This window comes from Haplochromis burtoni, unplaced genomic scaffold, assembly GCF_018398535.1.
Source record: "Haplochromis burtoni strain Fernald_Lab_line unplaced genomic scaffold, NCSU_Asbu1 Contig_233, whole genome shotgun sequence".
In the NCBI taxonomy this organism is placed as follows: Eukaryota; Metazoa; Chordata; class Actinopteri; order Cichliformes; family Cichlidae; genus Haplochromis; species Haplochromis burtoni.
Window position 1 is genome coordinate 720,833 of NW_024582594.1, and position 23,372 is coordinate 744,204.

Below are 23,372 nucleotides of genomic sequence, written 5' to 3' on the forward strand. Positions count from 1 at the left end.
AGGCAGCACACACTGAGAAAAAAACACCAGCAAAACAAAAAAACCACAGAGTATTTCTAGTAGTATACTTGACTAGAAATAGTATAGTCCGCATCAGAAGCAGACGCTCTCCTGCTGTGCGCTACACGTGAGAAAGAGCAACTTGGACAATGTCCCGACCTAATTCCCTTCACACTGTCCGAGGTTCATGTGTAAAAACAGCCCTGTTTATGCATTACCACATGTCCCAGACCGACTGTAGCACTGTAATTTTCTTTAAGTGGACAAAACACTCCAGTCAACTTGTATCATGTCTAAATAACTGTCTGAAAAATATGGCTACGCTGTGAAAATAAGTCATTTTCACAGCACAGCAATAAAAATAAGTTATTCTGAGTCAGAAAAGAAGCAGTTCCAAGCACATCAGTTTTCATTTGAAAAATATAAAACTTTAATAAAGGCTACATCTCTCAATAATTACAATAATTATAGGTCCATGTAAATCTTTAAATGAAACTCTTTATATAATGTATAATTTACAGTTTAGATAGAATGAACCAAAACAAAAAAAAAGGCTGTGGTGTAAAAACAAAACACCAAAACATGATTACAGGATATTAAAAGCATAAAAATATCTTTTCAACATAAAACCCTTCTGAAAACCAAGGGATATATATTAAAACCCTGAAACAGGGTAGCACATGGTATGGCATCCATGTAGGCACAGGTGCTGTACTCATAAAACACCAGCGATCGTGTGTTTGTACGTGTTTTGTTTGTGTATGTGTGCATCACATGTGTCGGTATCCATACTTCAGAATGCATAATTACAATGTATACAGGAGCTCTGCTATATACGGTGTTATTGTAACAACATTCAAAAGATATTGGAGCCATAATTCTTCAACGTTCACTTTTTTTTGTCTTTTTTTTGTCTTTTTTGACACGCTAGCTGAACTCCTCAAAGAAGTCGTTCTCGGTGACCCAAACTGGTTCTCGTTAGCACAAGTCATTTTGGTGTGGGGGCTGTAAACACTGCCATTATTAGGTGGTGCAACTTGTGCTCCGGGTCTCGTCTCTGTGTGTAATCTACAACGGTTTCTACCCCCCATCCCTGTGCAATGCCTGGTTTACAAACAAAGGCACAACAAAAAAGATTGAACTTTGTCGATCGAGACAAAGCGAAAAGGAGGGGGAGGGAGGGAGGCCGAGAGGACGAGGGAGAGGAAATGCTAGTGTGAAAAACTTGCTTATTATAAACTATCAGCAGCATATAAGACTGGGATTGACCATTAAAAGAGTGGAGGGAGTGCGCCTCGGACAACACCACCGCTAAGAGACGTGGCTACAAGGCTATAAGAAGTGCTAGGCTAGCGTCACGTCCTCTGTGTAACTTAGAACACTAAACTATATCACCACAGTATTCTCCCAATATTCAAAGCAGCTTACCCATTGGCTGTAAAAAAGGGAGGGCGAGGAACACAGGTTTAAGAAGACTCGGGGGAGGGGACAACAGGGGGAAGGTCATTTTCAATAAATACTTAATAAAAACTTTCAACTCATGACAAAAAGCATCTATATATATAATACATGTATATATACATATATGCATGTATGTATATGCACACGTATGGACGTTTTTGTAACGATGTTGGAGTGTAATGTTAAGAGCAGGTCGGTGGCGCTGCGCATTCACCTCCTGCAAGTCCATCAGTCTGTCACACATCACAAGACAACAGTCATCTACATCTTCAGTGGTTATATTCAAGAAGAGGCGGGGTCTCGCGCCCGCCACTGGCCTCCGGTCATCGTCGTCATCCTTGGATTGGTCTGTCATTCCCTTGTGTTTCTAAGGCTGATTGGCTGAGAAAGTCGGGGAGGGGCAGCGCCTCCTCTGTGTTCGGCATACTTCATTGGCTCGTCTTCCTTCAATCGCTCCTCTTGTGCTGGATATATTAACTCTGTTTAGCTTAATATTAAGAAAAAGAAACAAACAAAGAAACCAAAAAAAAGGAGTCCAGAGTGTTCTTGTAAATTACAGTCTCTTGCTCAAGTGATTTAGCTTTTGGTTGGGTGGGGGGAAGGGCATTAGTTGGTTGGCACAAAGTGGCCTTTAGTCCATCCTCTCCACCTTGCCCAGGACCTTGCCCTCATACATGGGCAACACAGTGGCATCCTCCCACACCTCCTCGAACACTGCACCGCACTCAAACTCATCACTCGCCTTCTTGAAGTAGTACCTGAGAAGGGAAAAACAAAAAAGAGAGGTTTGTGATTAGAAAACGTGGAGCGTAGGTGAGAACTCAAACAAAACCTGACAGAGTGGCAGCAGGATGCATCTGATGTATTTCATCGCGTTTTAAAGCGCTTTGAGGCACCATACACGACTACTTACATATACACGCTCGCGCACAACTCCCTTTAGTCCAAATCAAACACAGACACACACACTCTGAGAGCCAGAAATGGATCCTGCTCAAAACAACTTAGTCATAGCCTTCAATGCCATCCCTGCTCACTTCAAAGGTAGAGCCTGACTCCACATCACACCGCTGCGCAAACAGAGTTGAACCCTCCGTTTACACACTCCCTGTGATAATTCAAGCTGCTAGAAAAAGCCTGTTTGTGTGCGTGTTCATCTATGTGTGCTCATCCACTTGTTCATCCTGACTGCTAGCCATTCTGCAAATGCCTTTCTGTCCTGTAAGGCCTTATTAAAGTTGAAGGGTTAATTAGACGCTGTCTTAAGCCCCCCCCCCTAGCCTCTCTCTCTCTCTTTTTCTCTCTTCTTCAGTGCCTTCCCTCCCTCTCTGTGTCTCCATGGCTTATAATTGGGCTGGCTGTCAAATGAAGGGCATTTCTGTCACACAGGTTGACATTTCAGGTGCCCGAGAGTCTGCTTGTGACTGCAAGACTGCGCTCTGCTGTCTGCACGTAAACACACACGTACTATGTTTCCCTGTTACGCACACGCACACACACTTCGGGCAGCTTTCCGATCACCAGCCGAGAACAGAGGAAAAAAGAGGCAACAGGAAGGGAAGAAAGCAGGGGGAAGCAGAGAGGAGGCCTTCCCTGGCTCGGTGAGTGGGTGTGATGGGTTGGATGCGTGCCGAGACTGAGGGGCTTTACCCTAGAAGGGGGAGGGAGGGTGGCGACTGCTCAGACGGGCTCCTGGAGGTCAAGGGGTCACCTAGCTAACCCACTCTTCTTCTTCTCTCAAGCAGAGATAACTCACAGGGTATAGCTTGGTTCCAGTGACTGTGAAGTCTCCTGGAGCTCCTAATGATTTCTCCTCTCTACTTTAAACCCAGGAAAAGATCAGCAGGAGGGGATATAATGATAAGCTTTGTAATGGAAAAATGCCTCATTTTGCCCATGTGTGCCTGTGTTCAGAATATAAAAAAGGAGAAAAAAGGGGGAAACGGCTCACTGTTTTATGAGCTCAGCTTAGAGTCATTCAAACAACACATGTACAGAGGGGCGTACAAAAATGTACACATGCAGCCCTACTTTCCATGTTGATTGTTACACACAAATAAAAGAGAGAGGGGCCCGCTTTATCACAGCTGCAAAACTTAAAACTGTACTACAGCGTGCAGAGGTGCGACAGCAGCGATAGTTTTCTTTAATCATCTGACATTTATGCACACGTTTCCTCTGTTGATTTAACTTTCTGGTTTAATTCATTGTTTCATTCCTAGCTCTCGAAGCGTGTTACCCTTTTTTAAAATTATTAATAGAAGAAAACGCTACATTTTCACTCACAAATAGTTCAAAGTCATCACTTTGTTGCAGAGAGTGAGACAGAGAGACACAGGAGTCTTTCCATTGGAACATGTTTTATGTGGCAGGATTTTTCTCTCTTCACAACATCTGGCACCAATATCGTCTGGCAGAGCTGCGGCGTACTGTTCTCAGCTGTACTGCTGCCATGTCCAAATTAACCAACTCCACACATTCTGCTGCCATTGAAGCCAGACGCTTCATCCCCACCTCCCCCCCTTTTCACTCGCTCGCTGAAGAGTTATGGGATAGCAGGGGTGCAACGACTTGTGTTTTGCAGGCCTTCTTCTTCTTCTGTCTTGCCTAACAAGCAGATGTGACTAAAACCTGATGTTGATGTCACGGGCATGCAAGGTTACATTTGTTTTCAGAGGCACTGGAACAACTTTTTTGATAAATTAAGGTTGAACTTCCTGGACTGTGGAACCCCTGATTCAGAATTTTCTTTAAAACTGTCTATTACTTTTGAAACTACCTTAAGTCTTCACTATGTGAAGGAATTTCCCCTCATCATTTCAAACAGGAGGTATTTCTCCTGCATTAACTGTCATTAGAAGAAGAAGGTGCCTCCAGCATTTGATTCTAATGCCTGATGCAATAGTGTGGAGGAGGAATTTGAGAGCCTTGCAATGGTCTTTGTGCACAAAATAAAATGGCCCAGGCTTCAAAGCCATATTTATTAAGGCTGCCTAAGCATGGAAATCAGTACCAGATGTGAGAAAAAAAATTGCTGCAGAATATCCCCTCTGCTCCCCTCCCCGATTTTTGTAAGCTTCGAATACAGCGGATCAGCCCAGTTTCTTTTCAACTATCAGGCTCCAGTATTTCACACTCCCACTTAGCAGACAAGCACATAAAAGCACAATAACAAATGCCCATCCAAACACAGATGACTAACCCTGTCGTGACGCTAAACACATTCGAGCATGTATCTGCAAGTGTGATCTGTGCGCACTTTCCAGTGGCGCATGCTTACCGGTAGTTGCCTTTCTTGCTAAGCTGTTCCTTGAAGTGGCCCAGGGTGAGGCAGTGGGTCTTCATCATGCTGCGATAAGGAATTTCCTCTCCACAAAAAAAGTAGGTGACCACCAGCTCCTTAGACCTGAACATGCAAAATCAAAATTGTAAGATTTAAAACTTGATTGTTTTCAGTTGGCTTTAAAAATCCACCACATTCACTGACATATATATGAAGGGGGCTGATTATTTTGAAGAACCAGGGGCTATTGGGCAATGTGGGAGAGAGGTAGAATGTCACATCTAATCCTATTTTTCTTTAAGAAAGGAGTTCAAAGACAAAGCAAAGCTGACTCTCTAAGAAGAGAGGAGAATGAAAATCTGAGGGTGAAAACTCATAAATGACAGAATGACAAAATAAGTGAGTAATGGTGTTTGGAAAACTAGAAAGTAATTGTGAAAGTAATAAAGACTGAGCTTTAGAAACAAAGGATTTAGCAAAAGTACAAATAAAAGAGCTCTTACTCGTCTGCTTGGACTCCAGGGCTGGCTAAAGAGTTGCTTCCCGTGGGGAAGACAGCTGCCGGGTGGTTCCTGTCTCTCTGAAGGTTGCTGGTTCCAGTTGAATGTCTGTGAAAATCACAAGATTAATGACAAATCAATATTCTTCGTATAAATACAAAGAAAAGAAACGGGACTTCATTTATAGAGTGTTGTGTTGTAGCAAATCAAGTGCACAACTGTTTTGTCTACAAGGTTTCCTACCTTTGTTTTGGTGGCTTGGAAACCTCTTCTAGTCTGCGACAAGCTTCTTCTAGCTGTGCCAGGGTGTTGGGAGGGGGTAGGGGTGGCATTGCTGGGTCCTGAATGAAAGGGTGGCCTGGGTGATGGCCACGGAGGTGAGCCCCGTTGCCAATGCCACCACCACCCCAAGATGAGGAGGTTCGACCAGGCAGGGTCTTGGAGTCGAGCGGGTTGGACTTCTTCAGGCCTTGAGTGCTGTTAAAACAAAAAAAAGGGTCAGCCTCTTGAGCTGAGAACTCAGTGCACTTTTCTAAAGATCATTTCGTGCAAACAGACACTTACCTGTGTGGCTTGTGCTTTCCCTGCCTCTCACTCTCTAGGATCCACTGCCAAACATTCTGAGAGCGGTCGGTGGCAACTAGAGGAAGGCGTGGTGAAGACACGCCCTCATCGGAGGCCTTCACTGGCCGTTTGGACAAAGTGCTGCAGCGACTGGAGGAAGAAGGCAAATTAGCATCAGAGGAAGAGCAGCTCATCACAGGAAACATTTAAGGGACGGCTTATAAGTAAAACTCACGCAGGTGTGAAGTCGGAGTAATTGGCGCCCCCTTGAGGGCAGAGGCACTGCACACGCTGAGCCGCCTCGGCCTCGATTTGCTCCTTGGTCTTTGGCCCAGCGTGGTGATGGTGAATGTAGTGGTGGTGGATGTGCTTTGTAGACTGCCTGCCTGTCATCAGCACCTTAGAAGCCCCAGGATAAGCACCAAAGAAGGGCCCGTGGCCGGATGACACCACAGCACCAGTCCGGTCTGGCGAGCGTGAGCGTGGCGAGTGGCGAACCACTCCTGGTGACTGGCAGCCAGGTGTCTTGAGGACACGTGAAAGGTGCTCGTCTAGGATAGCTTGAGGATCTTCCTCACACTGGCTCGCAGACGGGAGCAGGGGGTGTTGGAGGGATGTGCTGCTGATAAGGTCATTGCCCTCCTCCCTTTCCTCTTCCTGGACAATGAAAAGAGAATTTTTTACAATTTAAAGCAATTGACAAAACATTCATACAGTCACATGTGGGAAATGCAGCCAGCAGAGAAATTCATGTCTCAGCTTACACCAACTTATATCTATCGTTCTCTGAAGTCAGGGAGAGCAAACGCCTGGATAACTTGATTTGAGTTTCCTTTTTGCCGTACTGTTATCTTCGCTAACAGGCTTTGGGTGCGCTTCATCTATAATGCAGAGTGTGCCTGTGCTGCACAAAGAGACTGGCACTACACATATTCAGCAAACGTGCCACTGGAGAGTAACTAAGTACTAACTATTTGAAGGAACTTCAAGTGTGTCTAGAAACATAAGTTTGAAAGTTCCTCCAGATGAAATGGGGGAGGACATGGAGGAAAAGCGAAGTAGCAACTAAACCAAGACAGACTTTAAATCCCTTGGTCTGTACCCCGTTCTTCAACATGCTCAAACTGGAGTAAAGGCTTTTGTAGTGCAGCACAGAACCACTGCCTGAGCTAACTTGGATACAAGATACAATTTCCAAATAGCAGTAAGTGGAAGTAAGTGGAAGTGTCAGACTACTTAGAACATTTTTGAGAGCATCCATACCTCCTGGATCTGCTGCAGCCTCTCCTCCAGTGAGCTCATAGTCTCCTGCTCTCGCTTTAGCTTCTCCAGCCGGGCGATGAGTTGGGCAGCGAAGGCCGAGGGCTCAACGGGGGTCATCTCTTTAGGCAGCCGGTGTGTCCTCTGCAGGGTACACAAGACAGAGAAGAGGACACTTTAGAGTGTGTGCTAGTGTAACGACTTAGTGTTTCTGATGGATGCAATATGGTGCATTAATCCACTGCCCTTGCCCTAATCCTATCTTGTTCCAAAAATCCTGCTACTATTCCAAAGGCCTAATCCACATGCCCTTGCCCTCGAGCTAACCTGAACCTTCTCCGCTGCCCATCCCTCCCTAGATCTTCTCATGCCCAGTGCCCTTGGCAGTGCCAGGCTGCTGGGTGAGGGGGAGAGAAGGGGGTAGCAATGGCGGGTTAGCAGTTGGTCTCGCTCGGAGGGGAGGCCCCCTGCCTGCACCCTCTGTAGCCCGACCAAGCCATCAGCTAGGCAGCCTCTGAAGTCAGCACACTTCAAAGGGCCCTTGTCAAACATCAAACGCACACTAGGGGTGGGAGGGACATGCAGCTTTAAATCTCCGAATAAAAGCCAGATATCGACAGAGAAGCGAGAGCGAGGAGAGAGGGGAAGAAAAGGGAGAGGGGACAAAATTAACAGTGAGAAAAAAGAAGAGGATTGAGACGTACATTCGTGAAGTGGCAATGGTGGCAGAGAGAGAGAGAGGGAGAGCGCGAGACAGAGAAGGAGGGAAAAGAGGGAGGGAGAGGATAGAGGAGTCAAATACTGGGAAGATCTGAGGGGAAGTAGTAATTTATTTCCCGGCTGCATGCAGGGCAGCTCAGAGGTACTCTAGTCACATTATCCTCCTTTTTCTTTAACTATATGTGCCGGCTTCTCTCTCTCCCTTTCTTACTTTTTTGTTATTTGGCACACTGGCTTTCTTGATTTTGACTCTTTTTTTGTTGTTCCTCTCATCTCTTTGTAAACACGATGAAGGGAAGAAGAAGAAAGGCAAGCGGAGCTGCTGGCAAAGGAGCGCCAGCCCTGCACGGGGCCCCCGCTGCCTGGGGCTGGTGCATCATGGGAGACAGAGCCATCTCCAAATCAGGAGGGAGACATTAAAGGAGTGCAAGTGGGAAAGGAAAAGAGAGAGACTGAGAGAGAAAAAAGACAGAGAGGAAGAGAGAAAAGTGCGTGCGTGTGTGTGTGTGTGTGTGTGTGGGGGGCATTACTGTCAAATGCATGCACAAACACACACCTGTGTTTGGATATGAAGACAAAAGAATTGAATATTTATTTTCTTGCCTCTGCTAACCTGTGTCAATCTGTTTTGACCCAGTTCCTTAAACCTTTTCACAACTTCAGAAGGTCAAAAAAAATATATCTTGAATTCATCAGCGCACACAACCTGACCCAAATACTGATGGGACAAGATGGGAATACAGCAAAACTGGAACTGAATAGTGATGTGTCTCCTATTCATGTGCTGGAATTTAAATCGTAGTTTCAATAGCCGTACAGTTATTACTATTCCAGAAAACATACAACACTATCAGCTTTGTGACCTACAGTGACAGAGACGTGACAGCATTTACATTAACAGCCCCAGAGAAGTGACTCTAGATGTGGGAAGAAGGGGGATTTGAAACAGCAGAAGAAGAAGCAAAGTAATAGGCAAACCCTGCCGCCTTTAATGTGAAACTAGCGAGGGAACGAAATATAGTATTCTGTCAAAACACGAGCTCTGAAAATAAATACATAAATAAAGTGCAACTCCTTGAGGGGATTAGGACCCAGTTGTCTGTCAGTTGTGTAAAAGTTTGAGTTCACCAGATTACAAAAAAAGAATCACTAAGACAGGAAGCGAAACTTAAGGAAGTAGGACTTACTGGAAAGTGGGGTAGCGTAACCTGGCCATTGATCTTGACGCTGCGGTGCATCTCTCGCTGAAGCTGCTTCTTGGTACCCAGCTTGTAAGGAGGGATTCCATCTCTGTAACACAAAAAGACGGCATACATTTACATTAATTAATAAAAGACAATGAAGACCACACAAAATATCCTTATTTAGAAGTCGCTGACTACAATCATCCACCCGGTTTTGGATAGTTTGCCGATACTCATCACACATGTCACGCTACCTCTACATTAACCACTGGTGCATTAGCACTATTAGCCCATCTTAGCGGAGGAGGGCCATTTGCCAGCAGCTCATCATGGAAGTTACTGACACCACCCAGAAATCACTCACTGGGCAAAGTACTGCTAAATCAAAAGGCCAGGGATCCCTTGAAGCCAAGACAAATAAAAAAACACATAACAAAACACACCAGGACAATGGCAGGGATATGCAAAACATCTCACTGTAGGCTTCAAAAGAAGAGCCCCACTGATAAGATTACATTGGCTCGTGTCAGCCCTGACTGTGGTTATTCAAAAAGCAAAACAATTATCACCAAACTGAGCAACTTGTTAAGAGTCAGAAAGTACAACAGACTAAAGCAGCCTAGCAAAAACTGTGATATATTAACATGAAAATAAAGATAGAGCCAGGAATGCTAGAAGTCTCGGGACAATTAGGCATTTATTCTGGGAATCTCATTCTCCGTTTTTCATTCTGTCTGCTTTTCCAGTCAGTTGCCACTTAAGCTGGGCCAATTATCTTGGCCGTTTTGGCTGCTCAGAAGTGCCTGACCTAGCCCAAACGCTACTTTTTCTGCTGCCTCTTTGAAATCTCACACTCATGCACATATGCACCCGCTGCCATCTTCGTTTGGCAAGCGCTCTGCTGTGAGCCTCTGATCTCAGCAACATCAAAAGGCTGGTTTGTAAGATAAGGTAATGTTTGAAGTTGGTGCTGCAGCATTCCCCAGCGTCCAAGTAAATCCATAAATAAGATATAAGCAAAAAGAGAAGAAAAAAAATCCCCCTCCCACCCCATCTTCCACCCCCTTCCAAATCCTTCTCTTCTTGTTCTTTATCTGGGAAATGAGATTCAAATTTGCAGTGTGTCTTTTAACCACTATAAAAGGACACACAATCAAATTGTTCCCTCGAATGAGAGCCGGAGAGAGACAAGAGCTCAGGACAAGAACCAGAAAGATCTCTATGTCAAAGACTTTGTAAAGAACTGTTAAAAGGAGATGACTTTGACACATATCCTTGTTCAACAATTAGACATTTTTTTGCATTTCTGTGCAAGATTTTCAGTGTGACATTGTCAAGAAGAGTCAGACAGTGAAGCCAGGCTGCCGATATCACCTGTGTTCCAGCGAACTTCTTGTAAGAGGGGCCTGCTTCCAAAATCAATGCTTCACAAACTGCACCCTTGAGACTACAAGCCATCATCCCTCAAGGCGCAGGAAGAAACACAGGAAACTCTTCAAAAGTAAAACTCAACAGCTCAGAGGAACTCGTGAGCTAACAAGAACCCCCAAATTAGAGGCAAAACATCCCAAACAAAGCTCGCCAACTTCCCCCTCGCTAACTATGTTTTTAACAATCCAAACTGTCCCCACCCCAGCGAACCATGTGATGGCTGAGCGCTTTGTCCAGGTTGGAGAAGAGAAAACATACTCTTTCATGGTTTCATGGGCCCTTACTTTATGGGGATCTCCTATTCAGTTGTGCAAGTCATTTTCAAAGCAGCCAGCCACCCTCTTATCCCGCTAAGCTCCCCTCACCTAACAATAGGCTGAAAGCGATTCAGTTAAGCCCTTTATACTCCGTGCACTTTATTTTCTCACTCCCTTGCACTTTGAGCCTCACCACTCCTGCTATTGGCTCTGGAGAGTGGAGGAGAGAAGCTGTGAAGCGCTGGGAGGTGATTTTTTTTCAGGGGTGTCCCTGCCTGGCCGTGAGGGGCGGGGAGGGGTTCCTTATGTCTTGTCCCAAGGTCTAGAAATGAGTAACCCCTGTGAAAGCCTCGCAGACACATGATCTCAGCACGCCACAGAGGCCAGTGGCAGGAAACCGACCCACCATGTGAGTAAGCCTTCTTTCATTTGGTGCCAACATTTTTCAATGAGTTTGTCTTGAGGCCCGAATGGCCATTTCCCTCCCCCCTCTCCTTCAGCTCTTCAAAGGGAAAAAGCGATTAGATAATATAAAAAAACAAGTCTGTTGTGGCAGAAGGGTGGGTGGGATGGATACATATCAACTTTGAGGAAAATGAGGCAACACCCCCACCCACATCAAGACGTTCTCATTTTTTTCCTCTCCTCTCTACAGCCTGTAACACATCAGAATAAACTTCAAAAGGTCTTCAGACATAATGACTTTCCCAGAGTTATCTCCCTGGAGGCCACAGCAACAACTGCACATTAATAGAATTACCTGGAGTCAATCATAGAGGATAATTGAAATAAATTACAGACCATTATTTTGCAACAGTGCAGTCCCCTGGCCCCAAGAAAAGCTGATTCTGTTGAAGTACAAGGCCAAATATTTTTCTTCACACCCCTACACTTTTTCCTGGAAAGTTGATGACTGAAATCTGGACCAGGCACGTTCAGATACTGGTGGAAATAAGAAAATTCCCAGACCTTTGGCCACTGTGAGTTGAAAGGAAATGAGCTTTTTGAAGCTGCTACATCTCCAGAGCCAGCTGGGTTTCAAATGAAACTGATCGGGTTTTGATTCCAATTTTTTTTTTTAATGCAAACACTTACACACTGCTGTCTGTCATCGACATGGAATCATCTGTTGTGGCATCGCTGGAGATCTCGCTGTCATTGGCACTGGTGGCAGGGGCAAAAATGTAGCCAGAGTTCACAAAGTACGGGCTGGCGGGGTCTCCTCGACGGTGGGACCTGTGAATGATCCGGGAAAACATTTGCCTAGAGTTATTGTGATGTCTCTAGATATCAAATCAATACAGTTAAAAGAGGTGACACCCCTGGGGTATGGGGGTTGTGTTTATTTGCTGTTTCCTGCTGTTGTTTGTTATATCATAGTTATAAAAATGATTTGCGTCTGCTTGGACTTTGTCTTGCCGTCTTTCTCTGCAGATATCTCTGAGTCACTTTACTGAGAGTTTGGGGCCTGAGGAATGTGACAACAGTGCAATAGATGGAGCTGTAAGTCCTCTTTTTTCTTGCCTCGTCTAGTATCACTCTCTCTTTCATGTTTTGCCTCCCTAAAATACAAGCATTCAGTTTTGGGGGGGTGGTTATGGTTGGAGTGGGTGAAATGAGCAGCCGTGCTGTGTGTGAATGAACACCAGCGTTTCCCTTCTTTCTCTCTCCTCTGCTATCCCTCGACTCTTTCGCCATACTCCTGCTCTTTTCCACTTTGAAACTCCACTCTTGTTCCTTGGAGTGTTTTCTCCTCCATACCCTCCCTCTTTTATCTCTCTCTTTCTCTCTCTCGCTATCATCCAGTCTGGGGCCCCTCCTCTACCAACTCTCCCCTGCTTTCCTTTCTAAAGTCTCTCTCTTTCTCTGTCTTTTTACTCTCTCCTGCTGTGTTGCATTCCTGTTCCACTAGTGAAGGGGGTGGACAAGGAAGAAAGAGGGAAGAAGAGGGAGGGGGAACGAGCTTTAGAGGGGGAGTGAGAAGGAGAGAGGGAAAGGGGGAAGGAGGGCCCCTTTCTTTATGAGAATGCCTTCTGCCGGCAGTGCTGAGGAGAACCCCAGCATGACTAAAGCCGTAGGCCCCAAGCACAACCCTGACCTTTGGAAGGTCCACGCAAAGAGTCAGGTATTTAGCACAGCTGGCTCCTCACCCCCCCCCCCTTTCTCCATCTCTTTTCTTTCTTTCATGATCCCCCCCTTCCTGTATTCCCCCCTTTCCCTCCTCTTGTCTCTCCATGTCTCCCTCCAAAGCATGCTTAGTCTCTGTCAGACAGATTTTTCTGTTAAAAAAGGAGAGATAAAAGTGCTGGGCAGAAAAGAAAGAGGAAGGAAAACACTGACACACACAATCTATGGCAGAGTGGGATTGGTGGTTGAAGCTGCGGAACTGAGCTGAGGATGTTTTTGTTGTTGTGTTTCTGTATCACTTTGGAGTTTAGTGTTGGAGGTTTCTCAAAAAGAAGGGGAAAAAAGAATCTGTGCAGTGGCAAAATTAGTTCCACATGTTTGAGATGGAAATTGGTTGACCTAAAGGGATGGTGAGGGGCAGGCAGGGGGAAAGGGGGAGAGTGTGGGTGACGGAAGGGAGAAAGGGGCTCTCTCTCCCCCCTGCTTTTCTTTTAGTGAAAAACAAGAATGCAGGGGATCACACCAGGAGAGCAGGATATGCCCACATGTCAACAAAACCCGTGCTTATTGGTTCCCAAGTGGTTCCTAACCCAACACGGTCACTTCCAAGCAAATGAGCAACTGTGCTAAGATGTTATCTGACATCTGCTCACATGAAGGCTAAAACCCTCGAGGGAGTCCTTAGGTAGACTTATTGCACTCAATCAATTAGTTTTGTACACTGTTATTAAAAAAGTTGGGCTTGAGACAATTTTTATCTCAGCTCATTAAATGTTTAGATAACTTGACAGGAAAAGTATGGATTATCTATAAATTGCACTTTTCCTACCAAACCGCAAGACATTGTCAAACCTCTAAGTAATAATTGCCTCCAGATGTGAGGACAAAGTAGTTGAGTGGAAAAAATAAGTACCCTTTGATGGAGGTTCATGCATAAAATCCACTTTTTGAAAATGTTCCTGGCTTGAAAAGATTTCAGCTGTTGGACAATGTGTGGGACGAGCTCTTAAGATAAAAGCACAAATACTTTGCACAAACAGTTCTTTCATCTCTGACCAAGAGAACAATATCTCCGCTTGGCATAAGACTGACTGCACAGTTCTTTTAACTCTCTATTACCATTTCTATGTATAAATGAGATTTTGTGGCAGTATACACCAGCTCTATGGGTTATGGAGCAGAACAAAGAAGGAAAAAAAAGCTGAAAAACTTTACAATAGCACATCATACTGTTTAATGTAGCTGTAACAGTCATGAGGTTTGGTGTCTAAATTCATTCCTGAACCGGAGGAAGGGTTTCAAAGCACAGGAAACTTGAGCAAGCCAGCAGAGGGCTGCCTGCAAGACACCATTTACTTAAAAGGAAGGCTCAGATGCATTGATGTTTTGTACCCACCCCGCCCCTCCACCCCTCCAACCCCTTGACTAACTGCAAGGCAGGAGGGCACAAATATACAGGCATGTTCCTCTGAGACCCTTTGATCAAGTGCCTTTACCTCTCTCGCAGGCATTTGTGAAATACCTGCCACATATTCAGTGTAGTTTAACTAATGAGGGATCATGACCACAGTAAGCAATGCTCAATAAAGCAACAAGCACTGAGAAGTAATTACACAGGCATGCACTTCTAGGTGGGCGCTGCTCTTACCTGCAACTGTTTTCCAGCACTTCAGCTGCTGTCCGGATGGTAGCGGTAGCCCTCAGGTTTTTGGCAGACAGTCCGACCACAGACCCTAACGTTTTTGCCTTCAGGTCGTTACAACTCCATTCCTCTTCTTCCATGAGAGGAGGAAGGTATCCGCACATCAGCTTGAGACTGCCAAGACCGCCGTGGTTCATGTATGCCGCGTTCTCGCAGCCGGTGCGCACGTATTCGAGGTATATGTCAGAGGTCAAAAACATCTGGTATGCATTCTCTTCCATGTTGGACTGAATTTCCGTCTGTGCTTGGTCAAACATGGACGAGTCTATTTGTTGTTTCTTAATACTATCCCTTATGAAGGCCTTGGTGGCCGGTTTCAGTTGCTTGGCGACAATGCTGTTGTTCTCGATGTACCGCTTGAAAATAACTTTGGCAACTCGCAGCGTTTTGGTATCCTTTAAGTCCATTTGCCTGAAGCCGTTGCAGGCGAACCAAAAGTCCAAAGTGTCCACGCAATTCTCCCGCTCCAAAAAGGTCTTAAAGAGGTGAGCGCCGTCTTGGTCGCCCAGGAGAAAATGCAGCGACTTTGTCCACCGGACTAGAGGCGAGTCCGGGGACGCGCTGCCCTCTGGCTCCCCGAGTCCATCCTCGTTCCTCCGCGGTGTGGAGCCGGGAGGAGCGGAGGCGGCGGGGATATCTTTAACCTTGCTCTGGGCTCTCATTTTGGCAGATCTGCTGGGGTTGTAGCATGACGCCTCTCCCTCCTCCCCCGGTACCGGAGGACGAGGAGCATCTTCTCGGAAGCTACTGCTGATGTGCTCCGTAAGCGCCCTGCTCATGGCTCCAGCTCTGGTTGCCGTGTGAGAGTGCCGTCGTGCCTCCACTGAGCTCCAGCCTAATCCTCCTCACTCTCTAAAAGCAGCAGGGGAGCTTCTCAGCTCCTCTTCACTCTGAAACACAAAGTATTGATCTAATCAAAGCCAGATCCTGCTGAACTTCAAAGAAAGACATCAAGTAAACAGTCCCTTTCAAAAAAACCTCGCCGGGTTCACAGAGAAAGGAAATATGAAAGGCTTTCTTCGTTTCATTTATCTATTTATAATCTAAATGAGAGATCAACTGCAGCCTACATTCTCAACGTGCATTGATCTGCCACATCAAAACACATTTTACAAGAATAATCATCTCACACAGCCACACTCTTCACCAAACCGTATTCTCACAACTGTGGCTTACACGTGTTTTCCTAACGAGTCCATGTCACAGGCTTCAACTCCAATTTATTCCCAATCTGTTTCGGACGACCGTACTGTACCCCTTGCCTGCATCACGCACACTCGCACTCACTTCCACACTTGTCCTCACTATCCCAGAAATGAACAGCCAAACTGCACCTGATCTGCACCACAATGACCTTAAAACGCTGTAATGTGCGAGAGGTAAAAAGCCCCGCGGGAGAATCCGGTCGCCCATGCGTAAATGGAAGCGATCAGTCGCCTAAATATCTAGAAGGTTATTACAGCACATTAATAAAGCCACAGAACCGGTAACGTGTTTAAACTACCAACACGAAAAGAAACACTTAATATTAGGAGGGGAAAAAACAAAATAAAAAAAACTGATCCCGTGCCAGAGATTTTAATCGGAGCCTGAGCGTAAAAATGCAGACTACTAAAGCACTGCCACCATAAATGACAAACTGCTAAAAGGCTGTTGCAAGTGCTACACAATCATTTACAGTCTTAACAGCCAGTGTATACACCACGGTGAAACCGACACTAAAATCCAATGGATGAATTAACGAGCGTAAAATAACATACCATCGCAGACAGATCCAAACACAGTGAAACCCGTTAAAAAGTTAAACTGCTACTCCATTTTTTTAGTTGAGACGAATACACTCCAAAAACTCCCCGAACAGTAATCCAGCACAATAGAGATAAAACGTCGTGCTATTTCAAGTCATGCCACATGTGTCCGCAAAACAAGCGCTGTAGTTTAATGTACCCTGTCCCATTCAACAACTGACCTCAGAGTAGGCAGGCTCAGTCCCTATGTAGATCACTGGGGGTGTCAAAATCTGGAGGTTGAGGGGAGGGGGGCTCCGACTGACGAATGCATCCCACTTTTTCTCCCCAGTCAGAAGACGCACCATCCGACAAATATTCGGTTTTTATCTGGGCTACACATTCATACGCGCGCGCGCACACATAAGCTTCTTATCTATCTCACCGTATTTCTCGCCCACAAACAAGAAACATAGCCCGCATTTCTCAACTTCAAAGCTCAGCAGCAGCACATCAAAGCGGCCAAGAGAGGGGGCCTGTGGAACAGCTTTCCTACAACTTACCATCCATGTACCCGAGTAGCCTCTTCGATTAGAAAACGTGAAAGTAAAGTAGTCCCAACAACAGGCTGCGCATATATACAACCAGCCCCGGCTCTGCTCCTTGTACCGTCACATCGGACAGTTTTTTTTTACCCTTAAATGCGAATAAAGGAGAAGAGCTTTTTTCTCTCTACTTTTCTCCCCAGGTAGTGTTTCAAGAAGTCATGGCAGGCGGTAGAAATCCTCCGGGCTGTTTCTACACCAACTGGGCTAAAGGTTTAACTGTGGACTTCAAAGTAATGAACCGCTGGCCTGGTCCCGGAAGATACATAAAAACCCAGCGCTCCGGCTTCGCAATATTCAACAAAATAAAACAAATAAAAGCGAGTAGAAAGACGGATAGTTAAGTGGGATTGTCTGATAATTTTACCGTGTATTTTGTTCTGCGGCTCTTAATCAGCAGACTTTAGCGTTTCGACGTTTATTAAGGCTTATTAAACTTTTCTAGACGGGGACGGGATTTAGTTGTGTGCCAGGACCTTATCAAAGACAAGCAATCTCGAGCCAACTCCCCGAGGCTTTGGAGCTTGAAGTAAGTGATCTGCCGCGCCAATGGCGTTACTCTCACAGTCTGTCTGTTACTACACAAAGTTTCAACAGAAACACAAAGCAAACAAAAGCGATACTTTTGTTGTATGTGGCTCCTTGGAGTGACAGCAGTAGCAGAAGCCATTATAATGAATACTTTTCTGTGCATACTGCTGCAGCCTTTATGTATCACCTGTTGTACAGCAGGATATTTCTTAATTATTCCCGGCAGTTTGTGGCACCATTATACTCCCAGTTTTTCCCATATTCCGTCTAAATGACAGATTCCCCAGAGTACAGGGGATGACAGTAAATAAGTTATGCTTAAATATGACTTCAAACAATGTCCACGATGATTTAAAACTTATTCTTTTAGGTTATAGTACTGCTTTGATAATCCCATGGAGTGTAACTGTCAAATAATTTACATATTAGTCACAGGATTTTAGCCACAAAGATGTCAACCTAACTCACTTGCCAGTTCCACATTCAGCTAAAATGGCACAGCATGACATTTTGATTGAAATTGGACACAGAGCAAAGGCAAGAGCTGTTCTCTAGTCTTTTAATTCACATGACTTCCCTAATGTCATTGTGACAGAATCTTAAAGAGTGGGTTAGACAGTGATCCAATCCCATGGTACTTCAAAGGCTATATTGTCCCTTTGATGTTGGAAATCAACTTTAAAGGAGAATATAATTATATAAGTCAGAGGATTCAAATTCACAAAACTCTCATGATGGTACAGGACAAGAGAAGTAATGAAATCCAACTTCTCTGAGGTCCCCAAGTGGTGATTAATTCATGTTATACATCGGGAAATAAGCATGCTTTGTACCAGATCCCATGTGGATTCACCGTTGTGTCTGCATGTCTTTTGTATTTACATTCATTTATGTTCCCAGTTGGCATTACTAATTGCTGAGTAAGATCAGCAACCATAAACCCAAGACAACATATGTATAGATATGTATATGTGTGACAATCAAGACATCACCTGCTGGTTTCTGGATGTACAAACCCAATTCCCAAAAAGTTGGGACTTTGTGTAAAATAGAATGCAATGATTTGCAAATGTCACAAACCCAGATTTTTTTCACAATAGAACATAGAAAACATATCAAATGCTTAAACTGATACATTATAATACTTGTGAAAATTGTAGCTCATTTTGAATCTGATGGTATTTAATGTCTCAGAAAAGTTGGGATAGGTGCAACAAAAGGCAGAATAAAGTAAAAAAGAAACAGACATTTCCTGAACAAAGAACATTTTGAAATTAATTAGCACAATTACCAACAGGTCATTAACATGATTGGGTATAAAAAGAGCATCTTAGGGAAAGAGTTTCTCAGAAGTACAGATGGGCAGCAGTTCACCAATCTGCAAAAACCTTCAAACTGGGAAATTCTGAATAATATTGCTGAGTGTAAGACTGCAAAGCCTTTGAATATCTCGTCAACTACAGTAAATAATATCACAAATATTTGGAGAAATCTCTGTGCGCAAGGGACAAGACCAAAAATCAATACCCGATGCTCCTGATCTCCAGGCCTTTAGGCAGTTCTACATAAAAAAAAACAGTCATTTAAATCACTGGATGAATTCAGGAACACTTACAGAAATCACCGTCTGTGAACACAGTTCACTGTGTCACAAAGGTTAAAGCTCTATCATGCAAAGAAGAGGTACCTAATGGGGAAACACTGTAATCTCCTCGGGGCTAAAGCTTGTTTAAAATGGACTGGGGAAAAGTGGAAAATTGGAAAGACAACATTTTAAAATCCTTTTGGAAAACATGAATATTGTGTTCTCTGGACAAAATAACAGAGGGACCCTCCGGTTCGTTATCAGCACTCAGTTCAAAAGCTTGCATCTCTGCAAGCTGAATGGGTGCGCATTAGTGTCTATGGAATTGGCAGTTGCACATCTGGGGAAATGCCATCATTGCTGGAAGGTATAAACTAGTTTTAATGCAAGATTTTCTCATTTTTTTCAGGGGTGACTTTGCATATTTTTGCAAGACAATACCAAACTAAACCATATAGTGCATTTATTACAGCAGCATGGCTGTAATATGGAGTGAAGAAGAAAATGGGTGAAAAATGGCAAACGGGAGAAGTAATTATTTTGAATGACACATTTTTAATGTCATAGGTTATATCATAAATGATTTTTTTGCCGTGTGTTGAGTATTGCAAAATCACTGTATCATAATTCCATTCATCCATCTGCAGTAGTATAAGATCGTACTGTTTCTGTTATAGATACTTGCTCCCTGCAACCCTATTTTGTTTCTGACATATTGTGTTGTGTATTTTTGAAATAGTTCAGCTTTCTACAGAAAACTAGGACTTTCTTTTTTTTTTCTTTACAGCAATGGAGTCCAGCTGATTACATTGACATCCTGCCAACCACTTCCTGAATGTTGCATGTTTTTAAGAAATTTTCACTGGTGTTATCAGAAAGCTGCATGACAGCAGAGTCTCTCTCTTTTGTGTGTGTGTGTGTGTGTGTGTGTTTGTTTGTGGGTGTGTGTGTGTGTGTGTGTGTGAGTGTGTCTGTGTGTGAGAGAGAGACAGTTTGAATATGAAGAGGTCATTCATCATTGCTTTTAGTTTACTACTGGATGATTCTGTAAATGGAACATTGCACAAATCCAAACAATCCAGCACCCAAAATGCTCCATAAGTGCCTCAGTCTGCAAGATGGAACGCGAAATAGGTCAGCAGCATTGGCACTATGACGTTCAAGTGACATTTGGCTGATCGTGAGGTCCAAATTAAAGCCATGAAATATGTAGCCGTAGTGTTATCTGCACACTGACATCTTTAAAGTCAGCTTTGAAAGGAGAATTGTGATATAGAGGGGTTATAAAATGTAATTTTTGAAGTGCAGGACAATCTTAAAAGTAGGATATTTCACATTTCGGATAAGATGCTATCTTCACTCAAATTAAATTAGGCCGCACATATCACTGGGAAATGGAGAAAAAATGAAAAAATGAATTTTTGCTGACAGGCCGAGAGCCTGCTCGTGCTTTGCTAAGTCTACTTTTAATGACGTGTAATGTTAGGCTATTGAAGATTTGTTTGTTTTTAATCCGTTTTCTATGAGTCAGACTGCTGTGATCAACAAAGATGGAAGAAAAACTGCAAGCTGCTGCCTACTTTAATTCATTTGACAAGTGTCATGAGATTCTAAGCCCATGAGACCACACCTGCTGACCTTATGAATGTGCGCTCTTCTGCTTAGCAGTGTCAAGAGAGAGAGGGTGCTGTAAAGTGGCCGCAAGAAGCCCCTTTTTGAAGTTGACCCTGCCCTGACCCTTTTGTTGAGGCCCTAACCATTTCACAGGAAGATCCAAATGCTTTAAAAGCACAATACAGGACGAGAGTGCTGCCACTGACTTGCTATAAAGCCCCAATAAAACAGGGTGACCTGGAGGCTAATTGGGAGCTCGTGGTTCCGAAGAAATTAAAGGCATCTGGTGCATCAGCATAGAACATAGATGAAGATCATCTTAAATTGTAGCTCATATTAAAGGCAGAGACAAGGTATGTATTTTCACAGGAAAAAGGACATAAATTTATGACAGTGAAAATTAAGGAATAATTTTTCTAAAACAACGTTGTTTTAGCTTTTCATTGCATTAATTGCATCACTCAGACAGTAGGCCTCTATACCCACTTTTTGTCGCTTTTTCATAAGAAACTTTGGATTTGCATCACATCACAGCGAACAATAAATTCTATACAGCTCATTTTTATTCCTCCTTCCTCTACCCAAAATCCTACACTTGAGCTAAAATAGCACAGAAGCAAAAAAAAAAAAAAACAGTAGAGAGGGAGGATAATTGCAAATAACCCAATATTTGGGAGTTCAAAGGCTGTGGTGGGTTTGAGTGATAATTTTGGCTGAAGCATCACCATAAACACTAATAAAATTAAGTGCGTCGGAGGAAAGAGGGGGCGTGGCCAGGCGTCCCTTTGAACAGACCCTGTGATCAGTTCCCCCTCTCAATTAGCGTATTGTCCACTTCTCCTTTCAGCTGGGAGGGAGGGGGCAGTCTCCCCCTCAGCTTCCCTTTGAAGTGATTATCCCTTTATCTCAAGCCTGAGCGAGGAATATCTTGGGGGACAATGGCAAATTAAAGCCCATATGGAGAGAAGCGTGAATGTCTGTTTGTAGGCTCAGAGAGAAATACCAAAAAAAAAAAAAAGAATAAAGAAAGAAAGTGGCAGTAGAGAAATAAATAGAGCGGATGAGCGGGAGGCAAATAGCATCATTCAGTGTGAATGAGCTGATGACTGAGTGGTAGATGTCAACACTCATCCAAAAAAAGTAATTTGGGGCTCGTGCTTGAGTTGACACTTGTAGCAAGGAGACTTTGGAAGAGCTGGAATTGGGGGGTGGGGGGTTGCAAAGTTGTATCTGCCATGACAGATGGAGAAAGACGGAGAGAAGAGTGCAGCGATAGAAGGATGAGCATGAAGAAGAGAGAAGAGTGTAGTTGTCAGCAGAATCAGATGGCGGTCAGGCAGACAGGCTTGAAGAAGATACAATTAAAGTGTGGAGTTAAGACGGGCTTTGAAGTCGGACATGGTGCATAACACCCTTAAAGTTTGAGAAGGCAGCCATTCATCTGCTTGTTATGGCTTGTTAAGACCATTCCTTTAAAAAGAACCAATTTGAGAAAATAAACTTTAATTTCAACTTCGGGAAGAGTCTAAATAAATCAAGGGTGACAACAATCAGGTTAGGCTTCCAACAAGGTAAAAAATAAGAAATAAAACTTGAATGGTCATCTTTTGAAAGCTGAGTGAGGGATTTGCTATAGAAGCTGTGGGGTGCATGTGAGTGCTGAGGATGAATAATTACTTTCTCTTCCCACTCTCCCCGTTTTTTTTCTTACAATCCTGTTTTTCGGTGGCTTAAAAGTTTAATAATGTATAGAAACAATGCTTGTGATGCTTGGCCTAATCCGTTTTGGCTTGGCAAACCTTTGTGGTAACCCAAACTCTATCTGATGTGAGCAAATGTTTGCCAAGCCAGTCTGTACAGACGGACAGAGTGTGCGACTGTTTGTGTTTCTTTCATTCTTCCTAAGGTGGAAGACAGTTTACACAGCTAGAAAAACAATCTGCTTGCTGGATTGCTTTGTTATAAATGTCTACAGAACTATAAAAAAATTACCCTGCTAAAAAAAACCCCCAAAACAATAATAAATAATAATGAAGGGACAGTTTGAAATCACATCAGATCTCAGTTTGTGGAAAGAAGTCATATCTATACTGATATGAACTGGGAACTAAAATATGCCACATAGTTTAATGGAAATTAATTTATCAATCTATAGAAGGGTGAATTCAAAGGTACCCCAAAAAACAATGTGAAAGAATGATCTGGCATGCTACTTCATTGCAGCACAGAGAAATGCAAAAGTAATGTAACAAGTAGCGTAACAAATTACTTTCTCCTGGGAGTAATTAAATAATGTACTGCATTACAGAAAAATGTTCTGTGTAATATGTGTAATACATTACTTTTTTGAGTAATGACCTTAACACTGATCACAACATAGAAAGCAAAGACTCAAACATGGACAAACATGTGACAACATAACATGCAGTTAATTTGCATAAATGTAATGTCTTTGATGTGCTGCTTAGAGATAGCGGCAACTCTCAAATTGGAGCTAATTAGAACCTAGTAAGAACTGATAACAGAATTGATAAGGAATCTAATCGATAAGTTCTTATTAATTCCCATCTCTACTGATACCTAATGACAGTCAGTGCCGTTGCGTAGCTCTTTAAGTCCCTCCATGGATATGTCTCCCCAGGCCATCACTGACCACTGACGAACTGGACACGCTGTACAGTGTTACAGGCGGTTTAATGTTCTCCACAGTGTTCTCCTGCTCTCATCTGTGAAAAGTACCGAGCACCAGTTGTGGACCTGCCAGTTTTGGGATTCTATGGCAAATGTCAACCGGGCTCATGGTGCTTGGTAGTGAGCACAG

The 23,372-nt window shown here is 43.8% G+C and overlaps 1 protein-coding gene across 7 annotated transcripts in view; it reads right to left on the reverse strand.

Annotated features, from left to right (window-relative positions):
* Positions 1–406: 406 nt before the first annotated feature.
* The window catches only part of LOC102313022 (axin-2), an 85,950-nt gene continuing 62,984 nt past the window's right edge, over positions 407–23,372 (reverse strand). For 3 of the 7 annotated variants that reach the window (XM_042226889.1, XM_042226888.1, XM_014340804.2), the window contains exons 7-16: positions 14,436–15,379; positions 11,756–11,896; positions 8,976–9,078; positions 7,072–7,212; positions 6,044–6,465; positions 5,809–5,958; positions 5,488–5,721; positions 5,248–5,352; positions 4,742–4,867; positions 407–2,219 (exon numbers count right to left, since the gene is read on the reverse strand). In XM_042226889.1, coding sequence (XP_042082823.1) covers positions 2,093–2,219; positions 4,742–4,867; positions 5,248–5,352; positions 5,488–5,721; positions 5,809–5,958; positions 6,044–6,465; positions 7,072–7,212; positions 8,976–9,078; positions 11,756–11,896; positions 14,436–15,268 — 2,382 coding nt within the window. In that variant the 5' untranslated portion in view covers positions 15,269–15,379 and the 3' untranslated portion in view covers positions 407–2,092. The other 4 variants (XM_014340802.2, XM_014340803.2, XM_005944518.2 and 1 more) reach the window with 4 other exon arrangements.